The sequence below is a fragment of the Panthera leo genome, chromosome E1, assembly GCF_018350215.1.
Source record: "Panthera leo isolate Ple1 chromosome E1, P.leo_Ple1_pat1.1, whole genome shotgun sequence".
Taxonomy (NCBI): domain Eukaryota; kingdom Metazoa; phylum Chordata; class Mammalia; order Carnivora; family Felidae; genus Panthera; species Panthera leo.
The window spans coordinates 58,896,443-58,914,385 of record NC_056692.1 but is presented as its reverse complement, the minus strand read 5'-3'; the positions used below and the strand labels follow the sequence as shown (position 1 = coordinate 58,914,385).

The 17,943-nt window shown below is 55.8% G+C and overlaps 1 protein-coding gene across 1 annotated transcript; it reads left to right on the top strand.

Annotated features, from left to right (window-relative positions):
* The first annotated feature begins 2,197 nt into the window (after positions 1–2,197).
* On the top strand, positions 2,198–13,611 carry EIF4A3 (eukaryotic translation initiation factor 4A3). The gene is made up of 12 exons (XM_042916103.1): positions 2,198–2,430; positions 4,263–4,335; positions 4,901–4,967; positions 5,370–5,432; positions 6,019–6,151; positions 6,634–6,714; positions 8,819–8,960; positions 9,432–9,570; positions 10,328–10,443; positions 12,893–13,000; positions 13,094–13,221; positions 13,389–13,611. The coding sequence occupies exons 1-12, from the start codon at positions 2,262–2,264 to the stop codon at positions 13,403–13,405; spliced, it is 1,236 nt and encodes a 411-aa protein (XP_042772037.1). The 5' UTR covers positions 2,198–2,261; the 3' UTR covers positions 13,406–13,611.
* Positions 13,612–17,943: the final 4,332 nt, after the last annotated feature.

The window sequence follows — 17,943 nt, the reverse complement described above, 5'->3', positions numbered from 1 at the left end:
TTCTCCCCTTTGCACTTAGTAGGGATGCAAGAATTTCTTCCTTTCCCCATTGATGTCAGAATTTGTAGAGTCTTCTTTTTACTCTCTCCCCCACTCCTGGCAAGGTTATTTTACGTGCTAGATATACCTAGAGCAGCACTGTCCAATAGGAATATCATACACAGTGTGATTAAAACATTCCAGTAGCCGGGACGCCTGGGTGGCTCACTGGGTTAAGTGTCTGACTTCTGCTCAGGTCATGGTCTCGCAGTCCGTGAGTTCGAGCCCCGCGTCGGGCTCTGTGCTGACAGCTCGGGGCCTGGAGCCTGCTTCCGATTCTGTGTCTCCCTCTCTCTCTGCCCCTCCCCCACTTGTGCTCTGTCTCTCTCTCAAAAATAAAAATAAAAAATAAACATTTAAAAAAAAAGAAAAGAGGGGCACCTGGGTGGCTCAGTCGGTAAAGCGTCTGACTTCTGCTCAGGTCATGATCTCACGGTTTGTGGGTTCGAGCCCTGTGTCGGGCTCTGTGCCGACAGCTCGGAGCCTGGAGCCTGCTTCGGATTCTGTGTCTCCCTCTCTCTCTGCTCCTTCTCTGCTTGTGTTCTGTCTCTCGAAAATAACCATCAAAAATCAAAATTGAGATTAAAAATAAGTGAAATTAATTGAAATAACATTTTATGTAACAGTATATCTAAAATATTGCCACAGTCAACATAAAAGTTATTAATGAGATATTTTACACCCTTTTCTTATAGTGTCTTTGAAAGAAAATAAAGTTGCTATGTCTTCTCCGCAGAGGATTATCCAGCGTCCTCTCTGAGGCCGAACAGTTTTGCAAACTGTGCTGTGTTGTACGATGCATACGTATTTCAAAGTCTAAGAAAGCGAGTCAGCTTTAGAAATACTCAACATTTGGGGCGCCTGGGTGGCTCAGTCGGCTGGGCGTCCGACTTCGGCTCAGGTCATGATCTCGCGGTCCGTGAGTTCGAGCCCCGCGTCGGGCTCTGTGCTGACAGCTCAGAGCCTGGAGCCTGTTTCAGATTCTGTGTCTCCCTCTCTCTCTGCCCCTCCCCCATTCATGCTCTGTCTCTCTCTGTCTCAAAAATAAATAAACGTTAAAAAAAAAAATTTAAAAAAAAAAAAAAAAAGAAATACTCAACATTTGACTACCACCGGCATTCTTATGAGGCATGCTTATCGGATCAATTACCTCCTAGAGTTTGGACATATTCTGCCCTTAGTGTGGGTGTTTCAGAAGGCAGGTCTCACTTACCTATACCGCAACACATTGCGTATGCCTGGTTTCGTGGAAGAAACGATTATACACTTACAACTAAACTAACCTTCACAACAGGAGAGCGTTCCAGCACCCCTGGAAAGAGGTGGTGGCTTAAACACGTGCCCAGTGATGCGAGCCAAGCCGACCAAGAGAAAGGGAGTGTAAGCCTCACAAAATTAAAAGCACACAGAACGAAGCCAGGTCGGGAGGTGACGCCGGTCCAGGGGCGAGCGAGCGAGCGAGCCTGGCACTGGAGGCACTTAGGCAAGTTTAAGGGTCACACGCAGGACTGGCTCTCGGGTACAGGGCGACAAAAGCCGAGCCCTCCGGGGTTCCCTTCCTGCGGGGCAGGCGCGGTGGCGCACGCGGGGCCCGGGAGCTGCAGGTGCAGCGCAGCCCGGGGGTCGTGCCCTCACACGCTCGACCGGCTCAGGGACTCTCCCTTAGAGGCTTAAAACCCGGCTACCTAATCGGAGCCGGCAGCGAGGCTTTCCAAAAGTAAACTCTTTGCATCGGGGGCCAGGGACACTGAGCGGCAGCGCTGTTTCCCGCGGCGAGCGGGCGCCCTCCGCTCCGGCCGGGACCTCAGCGGAACCAGGGTGCGGCCGGGGGCCCTGGCTCGGCGGCTGCCGCTGGCGGGGTCCCCCGTCCCGGCGGTGATGGAACGGAGAACACCCGCCCCACATTCCAACCAGCCCCGGCTCCCCGCCGCCTCGGCCCTATTTATAAGGGGTGGGCGGGGCCCCGCCCCTCGCGAGTTCCCGCGGCGGCTCAAACGCGCGAGAGCAGCAGCAGCAGCGGCAGCAGCACCGCCTCTCTCCCTGAGGCCCCCTCCCTTTCCCTCTTCAGGGGAAGAGGAGCTCCACCGCCCCTCCCGAGACGCGGCCCCGACGCACGCTCGTACGCACGCGCGCGGTGGCGTCAGTTCCTGGCGCCGGCGGCGCGGGGCCCTGCTTCCGCTTTCCGCTGCGGCGCGCGCCCCGCTCTCAGCCGACTCGGGATCATGGCGGCCACGGCCACGATGGCGACCTCTGGCTCGGCGCGGAAGCGGCTGCTCAAAGAGGAGGACATGACCAAAGTGGAATTCGAGACCAGCGAGGAGGTGGACGTGACGCCCACGTTCGACACCATGGGCCTGCGGGAAGACCTGCTGCGCGGCATCTACGCCTACGGTCGGGGGCCGCGGGGTGGCCGGGCGGCGAGGGCGGGGGCGCGGCCGGGAGGGAGTCCCGGGGCCCAGCATGCCGCGGCCCCGCCGTGTCGGTGTCGGAGGCTTCGGCGCGTCGTCCTCGGTGCACAGCACGGTGCCGGGTCCAGCGAAGGCTGAGAAGTCTTCCCGGGCACTTGGGAGCCGTTCACGCGTTGGATAACGGGCTTGTACCTAGTAGGTGCTAGGGACCCGCGCTGCTCTGGGCGCTAAGGGTTTGGCAGTGAATCCGGCAGGCTCGTGCCTAGACCCGAGGCTGCTTCAGGCAGTGGTGATGGCTGTGACGCGGGGAGCAGGGGGAGTAGTGGGGCTACTGTTTGAACTGAGGTCTGGATTAAGGAGCCCGTCGTGAGAGGACCGGGCAGAGGGAAGAGCTGGTGCCAGGACCGTCCGATACTGAGTCGGTGCGTTCCAGGCACAGAAAGAAGCCTCCTGTGGTGGGAGCCCAGGGGCGACTTTGGAGGGGCAGACAGGGCCAGGTCTTACAGCGTGCTGTGTGAGGTGATGAAGAGTTTTTTATTTCTAAGTGCAGTGGGAAGCCCTTGGAGGGTTTTAAGCAGGGGTCAGATTTGCAGGTACAGAGATTATTTTGGGAGTCTGGATTTAAGGGGAGGTGAGAGGTGAGGCTGGAGAGGAGGCAGGGGAGAGGTGATGGTGTTGCGGTGGCGATGGGTTGGATGTGAGCAGCAGAGGTGGGTGGTGGTGCTGTTTGCTTAGGTGGGGAGCCCTGGAGGGAGGCAGAGTCGGGAGTTCTGTCCTGGGCGAGGTGAATCTCAGGGGCTTGGAAGCCATCCAGTTGGAGATGTTGGGAGGCAGTTGCCTGAGTTGGGAGCCTGGGAAGAGTTGGGGTGGGGGGGCAGTGCAGATGGGAGTGATCAGCATCTGTGTTTAACGCCTGGGACTGGGCTGTCATTCACCATTGATGTTCTGGCAGTTTAGGCAGCAAAGAGGGTGCTGAGGGGATGGGAGGTGAGAAGTGCCAGCGCATCCCTGCCTGGTGTGAGGCTGACAGTCCTGCCTGCCTCCGGGCATCCGGGACATCCCTGCCCCAAACACTTTTTAGTTTCCCGGCCACGTGCGTGGTCACGATAAGGGTTTTAAGTCATCTATTATAGTTTTTATGTTAAATGGAAGTTGTACTGTATTTTAAAAGACTGCCCCAAATTAAAAAAAAATTTTTTTTTGTACATAAACTTTTGTTTACTCGGAAAATACTTTTACTCCTTCAGAGTAGCCTCGTTCCCCGGTAACAGTCACGTAGAGGGATGGTGTCCTAGTTTGTATAGCTGCACCGCGAGTGGAAGGGGCACAGTGTGGACCCCGCAGAAAGACCCAGGCAGTAGAGTAAATGCAGTGTAGACACTTGGGCAGCATGCAGACCGATACGGAGAGGGAAGAGGGGCGGCTGCAGAGCCACTGGACTTCTTTCCCTTCCTTGTAGTTCAAACAGTAACGCAAAGAATAGCTCTGCAAGTGACTGTAAATAACACAGAAGGGATTGCAGTCAAAGGTGAGCCCCCGCCCGGGGTCCGGGAGTTCCACCGTTAACTTTTTGGGGGGTTTTGGTAATCCAACTGAGGTCTCTGTATTGTGCAACGGTGTTTTTAAATAAGGATTTTGTACAAATGAGATCCACGTTAGTATGAAAACATGGTTCAGCCCGGTTCATTCATCAGCTGTTTGTCGAGAGCTTCCGTATGTTGGACTTGGGGTTAGGGGGGTGGGGGTGAGGGCTTAAACAAGGATACCGAAGAGCTTCCAGTGTGTGGTTAGAACTAACTTTGTTTCTCTCTGCAGGTTTTGAAAAACCGTCAGCCATCCAGCAGCGAGCCATCAAGCAGATAATTAAAGGCAGAGACGTCATCGCTCAGTACGTCACTGGCCCCAAACGGGGTTAGGCTGCAGTCAGCCCAGTGCAGAGAGTGCTTTGGGAGGACCATTTTTCACCCTTTCCTTGACTTTAATCCACAGGGTGTCTTGTTTTTTTCTTTTCCTGTCCTTTTTCTTTTCCTTTCCTGTCCTGTCTAGAAAGCCGTCATATTTTTAGCCAGCCTTACCTATCAGTTGGCGTGTGGAATGGTTTATAATACTCTCTTAATGGCTTTATCCCCCATTTGCCTTATTCTTAAAGACTTGGTTACAAGATGAATTATTTTTGGAGGCTGGTTTTAGTCCAAGATTACAGAAAAGAATTACATTTATATAAAGGGGAATCTCTCCTTTTCTGCCACCGGTAACACTTGGTCTCCCTTGGTGACCCCGCAGAGCCCCCGCCCTTCGGTTGAGGCACTGGTCTGCTCCGGGAGGTGGGGCTCCTGCTCAGAAGCTGCCCAGGTGCTCCTGCACCTGCCCCTGGGGGTAATGGCATGGTGGGGGTGCCGTGAGTGGGAGCAGGGAGCCCGTTCTACACCCTCGGTCTGTGTTTTCTCGAACAGGTCTCAGTCTGGCACAGGCAAAACCGCCACGTTCAGCATTTCCGTCCTCCAGTGTTTGGATATTCAGGTAATTTGCAACTGCTAGGAAATCCTTCCTTTTCTCCTCTAACTGCAGTTCAAAAAGGGCAGCTTTGAAAAATGTCTATTTGGTTGTACCGACTCAACTAATTTCTTAAGAGGTTCTTAGGTGTGTACTCACATGAGAGCTAATACTCTGTCATCAATTCCTTGTCGTTTAAACCGAGAGATATATCAGCGGACATTCTTGTCTGCAAGCCGCAGTCCTGCCTGGTAAACCCCGTGATTGCTGGGTTCACGCTTGAACTCTCATTCGGGTTCGTTTACCTCTGTTAGACGTGTGGTCTCATGTGTGGTTGACGTGAGATAACATTGCAAAGCGGTCTGCGCTGAACTAGTGTGTACCTCGAAAATACTGAGGACTCTGTTTTCTGACACATTATTTTACCAGGTTCGTGAAACCCAGGCTTTGATCTTGGCTCCAACGAGGGAGTTGGCGGTCCAGATCCAGAAGGTGAGACCCAGGGAGGCGGTGCCGTATTTGCAAGTATTGCCTTCTCATTCAGTGGTCAAAGGCTGACTGGTTGGTTGAATCTAATCCTGCCTTTTGGTTTCCTCTAATTTTATTTCCTGATCCCTAACATTTGTGACGTGAATTTCTGATACGTTTTAAATCATTTTTAACGTTGCTGGTGTGATTCCACTAGCTTTTTGCGGTTTTAGAATTGTAATTTTTTTCAGAAAAAGATTCGTTTTAGTTAAGCGGGTGTAACTTTTATACTTAAAACACTATAAACACTCGATACAGGTTAAGAAGTAAATACTGTCTCTGGGTGGCTGGGATTATGAGTTTTATGTGTTTCCGGGGTATTTTGTAATTGAAATGTACTGCTTTTGTACTAATAAGCCAGCAAAACAACTTCATTTTGGCACAGAAAAGAGTAGGAGGGGGAGAGCGGGTCTTTTTGTAGTTTTATGCTGTAAATAATAGAATAAATGACTCTTGGTGGTCGTCTTACGTTGGAGGAGAAATTACCTTCGTTTTGGGAAAACCGTGAGGTCTCTGACTTTGCACGAACGTGAGCCTCGTTTGAATTCAGGGCCTGCTCGCGCTGGGTGACTACATGAACGTCCAGTGCCATGCCTGCATCGGGGGCACCAACGTGGGGGAGGACATCAGGAAGCTGGACTACGGGCAGCACGTCGTCGCCGGCACCCCCGGGCGTGTCTTTGGTAAGCGCTTCTGTCTGTAAAAGTCACGCGCCCAACAGGGTTCGCAAGTGGCGTTTAAACCGCCTGGGACTGTTTCCCGTTGCCATGCGGCGTCACGGGGTTTTGCACGTGGGTGACGTGTAGGAGGTGGACAGAGGTCTCTGAAATGCCGTGAAAATGTGAAGAACAGCCAGAACGGCTGGCCCTTTCCTTGTAGCCTGAGGTCTAATTATCTCTTTTCTTTTCTTTTCTTTTCTTTTCTTTTCTTTTCTTTTCTTTTCATGTTGGTTTATTTTTGAGAGAGAGAGAGACACAGAGTGTGAGCGGGGGAGGGGCAGAGAGACAGAGACACAGAATCCGAAGCAGGCTCCAGGCTCCAGGTTCGACTCGGGGCTCGAACTCATGAACCCCAAGATCGTGACCTGACCGAAGCCGGACGCTCAACTGACTGAGCCACCCAGGTGTCCCTTGAGGTCTAATTATTTTTAACTGTGGTTCCGTAGACATGATTCGGCGCAGAAGTTTGAGGACGCGCGCTATCAAGATGTTGGTTTTGGATGAGGCTGACGAAATGTTGAATAAAGGTATGAGTAACAGCGTAATTTCCTCCCAACGTTTAACTACGTTTTCACAGCACGAGGTGGAAAGCAGCTAACACAGGCGTTCTCCGCGTGAGCAGAAGCGCTCGGCCCAGTTGCGACTACGACATAGAACTTGCGCCCTGTCCTTCCCGCGGTGGGGAAGGGACCGCTGTGCCACCGCTCCCCGCGCAGGTGGGGAGGCGCGCGGTCGAGGCGGGGCGCGTAGAGATGCCTGCTGTGCCCTGTGGGGCCCTGGCGGCTGTGGCCGGGAGCCTGGGTTTCTGGTAACAGCGTGTCGTGTTGTCTAGAGGTTCTGTAATCTCTTTAGCTAGCTGTCCTGTTGGTCGTCTAGGCTTTTACCCTCTTACTTCGATTTAAGTTTACCTTATTATGTATCTTTCAACGTTTACGTAATTGTTTTGGGAGAGGGATAGAGAGCGAGCAGGGGAGGGGCAGAGAGAGAGGGAGAGAGGGAGACAGAATCCCAAGCAGGCTCTGTGTCGTCAGCACACGGTCCCGCTCGAGCCCACAAATGGTGAGATCGTGACCTGAGCTGAAACCGAGTCGGACCCCAACCGAAAAAGCCAGCCAGCTGCCCCCTTTTTTAAAAGAATTTTAATATTTATTTTTTGAGGGGCGCCTGGGTGGCTCGGTCGGTTGAGCGTCCGACTTCCGCTCAGGTCAGGATCTCGCGGTCGGTGAGTTGGAGCCCCGCGTCGGGCTCTGGGCTGACAGCTCGGAGCCTGGAGCCTGCTTCCGATTCTGTGTCTCCCTCTCTCTCTGTTCCTCCCCCACTCATGCTCTCTCTCTGTGTCAGAAATAAACATTAAAAAAAATACTGTTTGAGAGAACTCGTGCCAGCAAGCAAGGGGGAGGGGCGGAGGGTGGGGACGGGGACAGAGGATCTGAAGCAGGCTCTGTGCTGACCGCAGAGAGCCCGATGCGAGGCTCGATCCCACAAATCGTGAGATCATGACCTGAGCAGAAACCAAGAGTCAGACGCTCAACCCACTGAGCCACCCAGGTTCGTAGGCTGATCTTTTTCCCAGTTACGTTTTAAAGCAAATTTTTACACTCCACGCGTACCTTTTAGGATTTTCACGTGTTTCTATCAAAACGTCTGAGGACAGATATGTGACGCCCCCCTCGGTGGTGGCGGCTGTGGTGTCAGTACGGTGACAGGGAGATGCGACTGACAGATGCTTTGGGTCCAGCGCCCGTTAGAGCGCCTCTCCGTGTGTCCACGCCTCCGCTGCCTGCACACGCCCTCCCCTCAGTCCCTGCCCCCACAGCGGGGGGTCACCGGGTGACAGACGCAGCGGCTGAGGTGCGGTTCCCGCCGGTTTTCCCGGTGTCCGGGCCTGCGGGGCCCCTGCTGCGTGAGGAGCTGTCCCCGCACCCCTCTGTCCGGAGGCCCTGCTCTTCTAGGGGGCGGCGCGGTCACCGCTGCGCACTCGGGCGGCTTCCTTAGCCTGGGGCGGCCGTTCGCACAGCGAGGTCTCCAGACGGACGGTGTCTGCGTCATCTGGGGGTTTGCTAGAAACGCAGGTCTTGGGCTCTGTCATTTGTGGGGTCACGACTTCGCGGTCTGTTAAGGGGCCTTTGGAGTCCGGGACCCGCCGTGCGGGCATTCTCACGGGCTCGCCTGCTGACCCCGCGTCCTGCCCGGGGCAGCGGAGGTCGCGGTGTGGTGGCCCGTGGGCCAGGTCCCACCAGTCGAGGTGTGGTTGACGGGTGACATACACCCCTAAGGATCCCACGTGTGCGGGAGATTGTTCTGTCCGAATCCGGATCTCTGGTTTCTCTTAAAACGTGGCAGATCTGGCCACGTCGGACGCACATCCTCACAGCAGCCCGACCGCAGCGGTGACCGCCAGCAGGCGTCTGAGGTCGTGGGCGACCCAGGGCCGGGGCTTCTGTTGCTCCTCACGGCCGGCATCCGGGCCTGTCGGGGTGGGGCCGCGACCCCCAGAGACGGCAGAGAGGGGCACGTGGATTTCCGGGCTCCGCGGAAGACATTCTTTGTGAAACCTACGCTTCACATCCGCGACCTCCGTGTCCAGTCGCGCGGCCTTCAGAATTCTCCGCGTCTCCTCCTTTGTCCCAGGTTTCAAGGAGCAGATTTACGACGTGTACAGGTACCTGCCCCCGGCCACACAGGTGGTGCTCATTAGCGCCACGCTGCCTCACGAAATCCTGGAGATGACCAACAAGTTCATGACGGACCCCATCCGCATCTTGGTGAAGCGGTAAGCACGCCCCGCGCCTTGGGTGCCGCAGCCACAGGCCACGTAGCTGGTGTTTGGGTCTGCAAACGCGTAAAGTGTTTCTTGTATTCTTTTTTGAAAAGCCAGCTTTGGGGCACCCGGCTGGCTCAGTTAGTGGAGCGTGGGACTCTTGATCTTGGGGTTGTGAGTTCGAGCCCCATGTTGGATGTGGAAAAAAAAAAAAAAGCTAACTTTCACGACGGGCCTTCTCCTTTGGCTCCGCGATTCCGAATTTACGAGCTAGCTGACGGTATTTGTCCATCATTGCCGTGGGAGCAAAATGTGCAATACGAGGTGTGCAAGTTGTTGAAGGCGCAGGCTGGTCGGGCCCGTGCAGCAGAGGTGCTGGCCCCCGGGAGGGTAGGGGCCGCCGCCGGGAACGGTGCGTGGCTTGTGTGCGCCCTCAAATCTTGGTGGAGGAGTGAGTTCCCGGGACGTGCCTTTGTCTTCCAGCGATGAACTGACCCTAGAAGGCATCAAGCAGTTTTTTGTAGCGGTGGAGAGGGAAGAGTGGAAATTCGACACCTTGTGTGACCTGTACGACACGCTGACCATCACTCAGGCGGTCATCTTCTGTAACACCAAGCGGAAGGTACGTAGCCGCCTTAGCTCTTCAGTGTTCTCCTGGCAAAAACTGAACTTGGTTCTCTTTGGAACGCAGCCCAGACCTTGCCCGTGGTGGCTCAGAAGGGGACAGGCGGGCGTGGCCAGGGAAGCTGTACGGACGTGTTCACGCTGGTCCCAGGACCGGACACACGGACGTCATTGGCTTTAGGTGGGGCCCCGGGCCTGGGTTTTCCTAGGCTCCCAAGTGATGCTCTCGTACAGGTGGACCAGACAGCCAGGAGTCGGCCACCTTCCAGAGAAGATTTGAATTTAAATTTCAAATGAGAATAGTGAGAGACGGCCTTTTTTTTCCCTTGAGAAACGTACACGGAACCAGTGAGAGGAGTTTTGCCCCAATATGTGCTGGGCAAACGTTTCCCACACGTCTAGTAAAGATTCCTCTGAGGTTTTTTTTTTTTTTCCCCCCAAAGGTTTATTTTGAGAGAGCAAGCAGGGGAGGGGCAGAGAGGGGGGACAGAGGATCCCAAGCAGGCTCTGAGCTGTCAGCGCAGAGCCCGACGCGGGGCTCGAACCCAGACGAACGTGTGAGACCGCGACCTGAGCCGAAGTCAGACGCTCAACCCACTGAGCCAAACCCCAGGCGCCCCGTGATCGATCCGCGTGTTAAGGGCCCCGGCGCTGAGCGTTCACGTTGGTTCCGCGGACGACTGAGCTGAGGTCCGCAGCACGCGCCCCGGTCTGGTTTCTGAGCTTACGGTGGCGGCTGCTGCTTTGCCCTGCAGGTGGACTGGCTGACGGAGAAGATGCGAGAGGCCAACTTCACGGTGTCGTCCATGCACGGCGACATGCCACAGAAGGAGCGCGAGTCCATCATGAAGGAGTTCCGGTCCGGCGCCAGGTGGGTCAGTGCCACTTCCGACCCCGGACCGAGCCCTCCTGCCTCCTGCCTCCTGCCTCCTGGGCGTGGGCGTGGGCAGCCCTGCGGGGGCGCTAGGCTGGGGGGAGCTGCCATCACCTCGGGGGTGGGGGGTGGGTAGGGGTCTTCACTGCCGAGTAAGGAGGTTTTCCGGTGGTGCTTTTGTGTTGGGGTCTTAGCCGAGTACCGCTGTGGTCGGAGAGCACGTGGCGTCGTTCCTCGCAGCGGGTACCCAGGTTTGCTTGCCGGCCTGGCACGCTCACTTCTAGATGCCCCGTGCGCGTGTGCACAGGCCGAGCGCCCCGTGGTCGCCGTGCCCCGGAGGCTCGGTTGCCGGTTGCGTTTCGGACCCTCCGCACCCTCCCCTCTGTTTCTCTTTACTGTCTCCGCAGCAGCGAGGGAGCTGTGGGTGCAGCTCTGAGTTCCGTGTGTCCTCGATGGGTCCTGAGGCCGTCGTGCCGACAAGTTCAGGGTTGTTGGGTTTCTGCAGGGTTAGCCTTCATCACAGAAGCGTCCCTCCGTCCGTAGTAATGCTGCCTGTCGGCAGTCCTGCCGTGAGGCCGGCCCGGCCGCCTTGTGGGGTGGGTGTCCCCGCCGGGTCCCCTCACGCGCCCCGCCCCCACTCCGTGTGCCGCCCGAAGCTGCAGGTGTGCGCTGTGCACACGGCTCGCGGTGGCTTCTGGTTGGTTTTCTTCGTCGTCGTAATGCTGATCGCTGTCTTGGGATGCAGTTCGTCCCGTGTTGTTTGATGCTGTTGAAACTACGTTTGAATTAATCATCTCATCAGTGCGTTTACCTCTCATGCTCTTTTTCTGATTCCTTTTTTTAAAATTCGTTTTGAGAGAGAGCACGTGCACATGCAGGGAAGGGGCAGAGAGAGAGAGAGAGAGAGAGAATCTTAAGCAGGCTCCGTGCTCAGTGCTCAGCCTGATGTGGGCCTTCTGTGAGACCATGACCTGAGCAGAAATCAAGAGTCGGACGCTTAAGCCGGCTGAGCCCCAGGTGCCCTGGTTTTGGATTTCATATCCTCATTCCTTTTCCCCATTTCCTTTTCTCCTGAGGGAGTGTAGCGCTCTGTGCCTCCATCCTCCACATCTGTTGTGATTGGCACGTGGGCCTTCGTCCCTGCTCCCGCAGAGACCAGAGGCTTCAGTGACCCCTGCGTTTCTAGAAAGCGGTGGTGGTGGTCACGTGTTTTCTAATATCACAAACTCCACAGGACGCCTCTGCTTTATGTGACAAAACGTACATACGTTCAGACTCATACTATCATTTTACTCTTTGTCTTTGAACTTTTGTCTGGGATGGATGTCCTCCTCCTTGAAGAATGTCTTCACCTATTTGGTTTGGGGCTGCCAGTGACCCAATGACAGAGTGCCCGTTTTGGTTTGTCTAGAAGTGTTTATCTCGAAGGGGAAACTTGCTGAGATAGAATTCTGGGACGTCGCCTGCGGTCTCGCTGCTGCCCCACCCCCCACCCCCGCTTGTCTTTCGCTGTGTCAGCAGCTCCTGCTCTGATGCGTCCGTGCGGCTCTGGTCTTTCCTCCTGCTGGGCTGCTGTCCGGCTTCCTGCCCCCGCCGTGTGGCTGGGCTCCTCTTCCCTCTCCCTCTGGGGCTGCGGTTGTAGGTGATTATGGGGCAGTGATACCTCCCCGTTTTGTTTTGAACTCCATTCTCCTGTGTTGCTGTCCCTTAAATTGAATGCTTCTAGACCAGCGACGTCCAATAGAAATATATAGTTCAGGCCACATCTGAGATCTCCTAATACCCGTGTTAAAACAGACAAAAAGAAACCGGTGAGGTTGATTTTTAATACAGTATTTGACTCATCGGGGCGCGTCATTTCAATATTTGCAATATGTAGCATTAAAAATACTAATTAAAGTGTTTTTTACTTTTTTTTGTACCGAGCATTGAAAATCCTGTGTGTATTTTACACTCTAAAGAGCATCTCATTCCGGGCCAGCCGCGCTGCACGTGCTCGATGGGTAGGCGGGCTGGTGGCCTCGGTATTGGACGTGGCAGCCCGTGGCGTGTCCGATCCTGCCCTGGCTGCGGGACAGAGCGCTGTGAGTTGCATTTCAAATTTGAATACGCTGTAAAGCCTGCGCCAAGGTCCAGAGGCCACCAGCCCTGACTCCCCTCTAGGCGGAAGTAGGACGTCTTTCCCAGTTGTTGATACGGGGCTGGGTTCAAACAGTTAAACGTAGTGCAGCAGAAGCTACCAGAACTCTCTTTATCAGACGGTGCGCGTGAACTGAGCACAACCACAGACGCGAGGCCCTTCGTGGACAGGTCTTTCCGGTGCCGCCCCGACGCTGCACGCCCGCAGGGGGGCCGGTGTGAGGGTGACCTGACGTGTTTCTGCTCGTCGCCAGTCTTAAGCTTTCGTGACCGGGGTGATTGCCTCAAGCACCTTCTCTCGTTGCAGCCGTGTGCTCATCTCCACGGACGTCTGGGCCAGGGGCTTGGACGTCCCTCAGGTGTCCCTCATCATTAACTACGACCTGCCCAATAACAGAGAGTTGTACATACACAGGTAGGGGTGGGCTTCCCGTGGGCCTCCCGTTGGCGGGTGTCCCGTCCCCTCTCCTGCTGCGTGTACTGAAGGGGTTTTGCTCTGCCCTCGAAGAATCGGGCGCTCGGGCCGCTACGGCCGGAAGGGGGTGGCCATCAACTTTGTGAAGAACGACGACATCCGTATCCTGAGAGACATCGAGCAGTACTACTCCACCCAGATCGACGAGATGCCCATGAACGGTGAGCCGGCCTGCCCGCCAGGATGTGTGGCACCCGCCGTCGCCCTCCCCCTCCGCCTCCCCCTCCCATCTTGTTTGTGTCTAGAATACGTCGTGAGCCTGTAGCTCAGTTTACACGTTTGCACCCCGTTTGCATCCTTCCTTCACACGTGCCTTTCTCTCCCTCAGTGGCTGACCTGATCTGAGGAACCCGCCGCGTTGATGAGCTGGCGACCGTCGCCCACCTCGTGCCGCTGTCGGGAAGTGTGCGGGGGCGGTTTCCGGGTGATGGGGTTTGTGTGAGCTTGGCGACAGTCCCGGGGACAGGCGAGCCCTCGGTGTTCTTTTCTTACCCACGTGTAAATAATGCTTGGAGTTTTTTTCATTAAACGTTTAAAACTTTTCCCATAAACTCTTAATTTGTGTTTTTTTTTAAATACTTCTTTTTGAAGTAATCTGCATACCCAGCCTGGGGCTTGTCACGATCCCGAAATCAAAAGTTGCACGCTCCACCGACTGAGCCAGCCAGGTGCCCCTCAGGTTTATATCTGTTCAGGTGCCACCGGCCCTTCTAGTAACGTGCTGGGCGATCTTGGGCCACAGGTCGGGTCGCTTCACTCTGCTTTCTGTCTCTGTCGGTGAACGGAAGTGGTGATACAGCCCACCTGTGCAGACCTCCCCAAGCGGGTCGAGATGGCAGCAGTCGAACGTCCATGGTTGGGAGCTTGAGACGTTTCTGAAGTTCACCCGGCGACTCCGACCCCGGGCATCACCGTCGTGTGGAGTGTGGAAGGAACTTCCCGACGAGCTCCCGTCCTGGAGCGGGGCCGCACAGGGTCCGATGCAGCGCGTGCAGGGCGCCTATGTGCCGGCAGCGGAGACCGCGACACCACAGCCCCGGCCACGTGCAGCCAGGAAGCAGCCGCCGTGCCGGGCACCGGATCCCACTTCTCGCGGTCGGGAGGGAGGGGGTTCGGCAGAAGAGGCCGTAGATCCTTGACTCCAGCTTGGCCCTGGGTTTGTGCACCAGGAGCGGGAGCCCCGGGCGAGCAGCTGGGGGGAAGGGTTTGTCAGCAGCCGTAGCGTTTCTGGCTTGACAAGCGCGGTGTGGGTGGAGGAGGGAGGGGAGCACGCGGGGCCTTGTCCGTGGCTCGGGGAGGGGGCGGCAGGAAGCAAGCCAGAGGGAGAGACGCGTGAGAAGCCGAACTCAGATGCCGTCTAGGAAAGAGAACAACTAGCAAAACACAGGAAAACATTCAACCTGGCAGGTGACTCAGGTGTGACGTGTGGCCAGGAAAGATGTAACGACCGTGAGTGTGGCGAGGGCGTGGGAACGTCGGTGCTGTGGTGTCAGTGGGAAAGCAGCCTGGCCCTGACCAGTGGGAGCAATGAAGATGTTCTCTCTCTCTGAGGGGGGAGTTCTGCCTTAGGCAGCTTTCCGGAACGTGGACTGGGGGGGTGGGGGGAGGCTGAGTGCTGGGAGGGGTGCGCGGGGAGCCACTGTGCTTGCATGGCTGTGAGGGGGTTGGGGGGTGTTGGGGGGGGCAGCCGGGGCACGAGTGTCACGGCCCAAGTGGGTTTAGCGGTGTCCCTTGGCAGCCGAACGTTGAGAGAAGCAAGGGGGCCGGTGTGCCCGGCCAGACGGGATGTTGAAAGCCGTTCAGCGTTCGACACTGAATATTCAGATGTTCAGCTGCCAGTTGTAGCCGTTACTCGCTAAAAAGTGGAAATGACCCGAACCTCCACCAACTGGCAAGTGCGGTCACGGCGTGTGAGGAGTATTACGTGGCCATCCAGAGGGGTGTGGTGTCGACACCCGCTCGCCGAGGGCCACGTGCTGTGCGATCCCACTTCCGTGAAACGTCCCAGACGGCCGCATCAGACAGAACTCAGGTGGTGGTTTTCCTGACCGGGGAGCGCATGCTTTGGGGGTCGAAAACGTTGAGGAGTCGGACCGTGGTAACGGTTGCACGCCTCTGTAAGCGTGGCGGACGTCACTGAGCGGTCACGTTTTGAAGGGGTGACTCCTACGGAGCTACGTCTCCGTTACAAATCAGGTGGGGGGGGGCACAGGCTATAAAAGATGGCTCGACCGGGTCCCGAAACAGGACACAGCTACATACACTTCGAAGAAGTCACAAAAGGCGCGAGTAAGCGGAGAGTGGAGAAGTAAGGGAAACGTGCCCCACAGGAGCCCTCCGACCACGGTGAGCCTTGGGCAGAGGTTTTGGGAAGACTTACCAGGGGCAGAGAGAGCCGTGTCGTACGTGATACCTGGAAAGGTGGTTCGTCACAAATGCCGCCGGGACAGCCCAGGGGCCTTGCACCCAGAGGAGCCTCACGCTGGCAAAAGCCCGTAGAGCTGCCGGGAAGGCTAGGCGAGTCCGGTTCCAGCTGCTTTCGGGAACCCGGGAAAGATAAAGGTACCAGATTTTCCTCACGTACGGCCAACAGCAGACCGCGGCTCTGGCCAGCGTGGTGAGGCAAGAAAAGGGGTAAAAGGCATCCGTTTGGAAAGGAAGAAAAGTCTGCGTAGACTCTCCTTCGCGTGGAAAGTTTCAGGGCTCTGCCACTGGGCTGCTAGAGCCAGCGGTCGAGAACGGCCGTGTACGAGGTCGGTGTCCAGAACCCGCTCGCGTTCTGCAGGCCGGCAGTGAGCACTTGGAGAGGGAGACTTCAGCACTGCTTACGGTGGCGCCAGAGAGTGAAATACCGGGGATACGTTTGGCACCTGCGGCATCCGTGCCCCGAGAGCCACAACGTGTTGCTGTGAAAAACGCCCATAAACGAGAGGCGCCGTCGTAACGGGACTAGAGGGGTCGGGATCGCTCAGGTGTCTGTTCTCCCCGCGTTGTTCCACGGATCCGGCACAGCCCCGATCAAAGTACCAAGAGACTTTGGCAAAAATCGACAAGCTGATTCTAAAGCTGATATGGAGGGGCGCCTGGGTGGCTCAGTCGGTTGAGCGTCCAACTTCGGCTCAGGTCATGATCTCACAGTCCGTGGGTTCGAGCCCTGCGTTGGGCTCTGTGCTGACAGCTCGGAGCCTGGAGCTTGCTTGGGATTCTGTGTCTCCCCCTCTCTCTACCCCTCCCCAACTTGCACTCTGTCTCTCAAATATAAATAAACATTTAAAATTTTTTTTTCTTTTTACATTTATTCACTTTTGAGAGACAGAGACAGAGCACAAGCAGGGGAGGGGCAGAGAGAGAGGGAGACAACAGAATCCAATCCGGAGCAGGTTCCAGGCTCCGAGCTGTCAGCACAGAGCCTGACGCGGGGCCCAAACTCATGACCCGTGAGATCCTGACCTGAGCTGAAGTCGGAGGCTTAACTGACTGAGCCACCAGGCGCCCCGATATTAAAAAAATTTTTTAACAAAAAAATAAAATTCACATAGAGATACAAAGGACCCAGCATGGCCAGAACAGCTTTGAAAAACTGAACAAAGCTGGAGGACTTTTCCTGCCTGATCCCCAGGAACATTACAAACTTACGGCACAACAGTGAGGTGTTGGCACAAAGACAGACACCCCCAGATCCCTGGGATGTGGTACAAGGTCTAGAGAGAGACCACAGATTTATGGGGAGGGGGTTTTCAGCAGGGGGTATTGAGGCAGTGCAGTGGGTAAAGGATGATCCTTTCAGCAAATGATGCCCGAACAGATGGCGAGCCCCATGCAAAAAAAGAAAAACCCTTTATCATTACTTCGTACCACGAACAAAAAGCTTGGGACGGAAGACCTAAAGTCACAAAGCTTCTGGAAGCACAGGAGGCAAGTCTTAGTGGCCTTGGATTTGGCCAAGATTTTTTTAATAGGACAGAAATAATTATAAATCAGACTCCTCAAAATTAAAAACCTTTAACTCCTCACTAAGCATTGTTAGGAAGGTAAAAAGGCAAACCACAGACTGGGAGAAAGAATTTCAAAGCACGTGCCGGACGGAGGACTTAGAACCAGAATATGCGGGCAGCTTTTCAGCGGTAGGTGGAAGAATGGCCCCCCCAGAGGTGCCCGGGGCCTGCTCCCTGGAGCCCGTGACCGCATCACATGTTACAGCAGGAGGGACTTTGCAGATGGAATTGAAAAGTTTGAGACCGGATTGTCCCGGGTTATCCAGGTGGACCCACATGAGCTTTTAAAGGTCAGCCCGCCTTGACCTCGCCGGACTTGAAAGTGCCTCCGCCGCGACGAGCAGCCCCTAGAAGGGGCGTGTGGCGCACGGCTGGCAGGGGACAGACCTCAGGCCTGCAAAACCCTGCAGCTGAGTCGGCCAACAACCTGCCTGAGAAGGAAACGGGTCCTCCCCCACCCCCCCCCCCAGAGCCTCCGGGAAGGAAGCAGCCGGCCTGCCACTCGACTGCAGCCCCGTGAGAGCCGTGTCCCCTCCCTGCCCACCAGCACCGTAACACACTGTGTTATTTTAAGCCACCGAGTCTGTAGTATTTGTTACGTAGCAACAGAAACCTACACAAACGATATTCCAGTAATAGGAGACCAATGCTCCAAATAAAGAAAAAGGCAAAAGATTTGAACAGACGCCTCCCTAAAGAGGATTCACGGGTGACAGACCCAAGTCCGCGAAAAGACGCTCGGCATCGTTGGTCTTCAGGGACATGCACATCGAACTAGGACGGCCGAGAGTGAGCAGACCTCCCGTCGCAGGGGTGGGCGAGGATGCGGGGCAGCCGCCTCACTGCTGGCGGGAACGCCAAACGGTGCAAGCGCTTGGCGAGCAGTTG

Coding starts and splice junctions, on each gene's coding strand:
- EIF4A3 (XM_042916103.1), top strand. CDS start 2,262: ATGGCGGCCACGGCCACGATGGCGACCTCTGGCTCGGCGCGGAAGCGG. Junction 2,431..4,262: donor GCGCGGCATCTACGCCTACG/GTCGGGGGCCGC, acceptor TTCTCTCTGCAG/GTTTTGAAAAACCGTCAGCC. Junction 8,961..9,431: donor ATCCGCATCTTGGTGAAGCG/GTAAGCACGCCC, acceptor TTTGTCTTCCAG/CGATGAACTGACCCTAGAAG.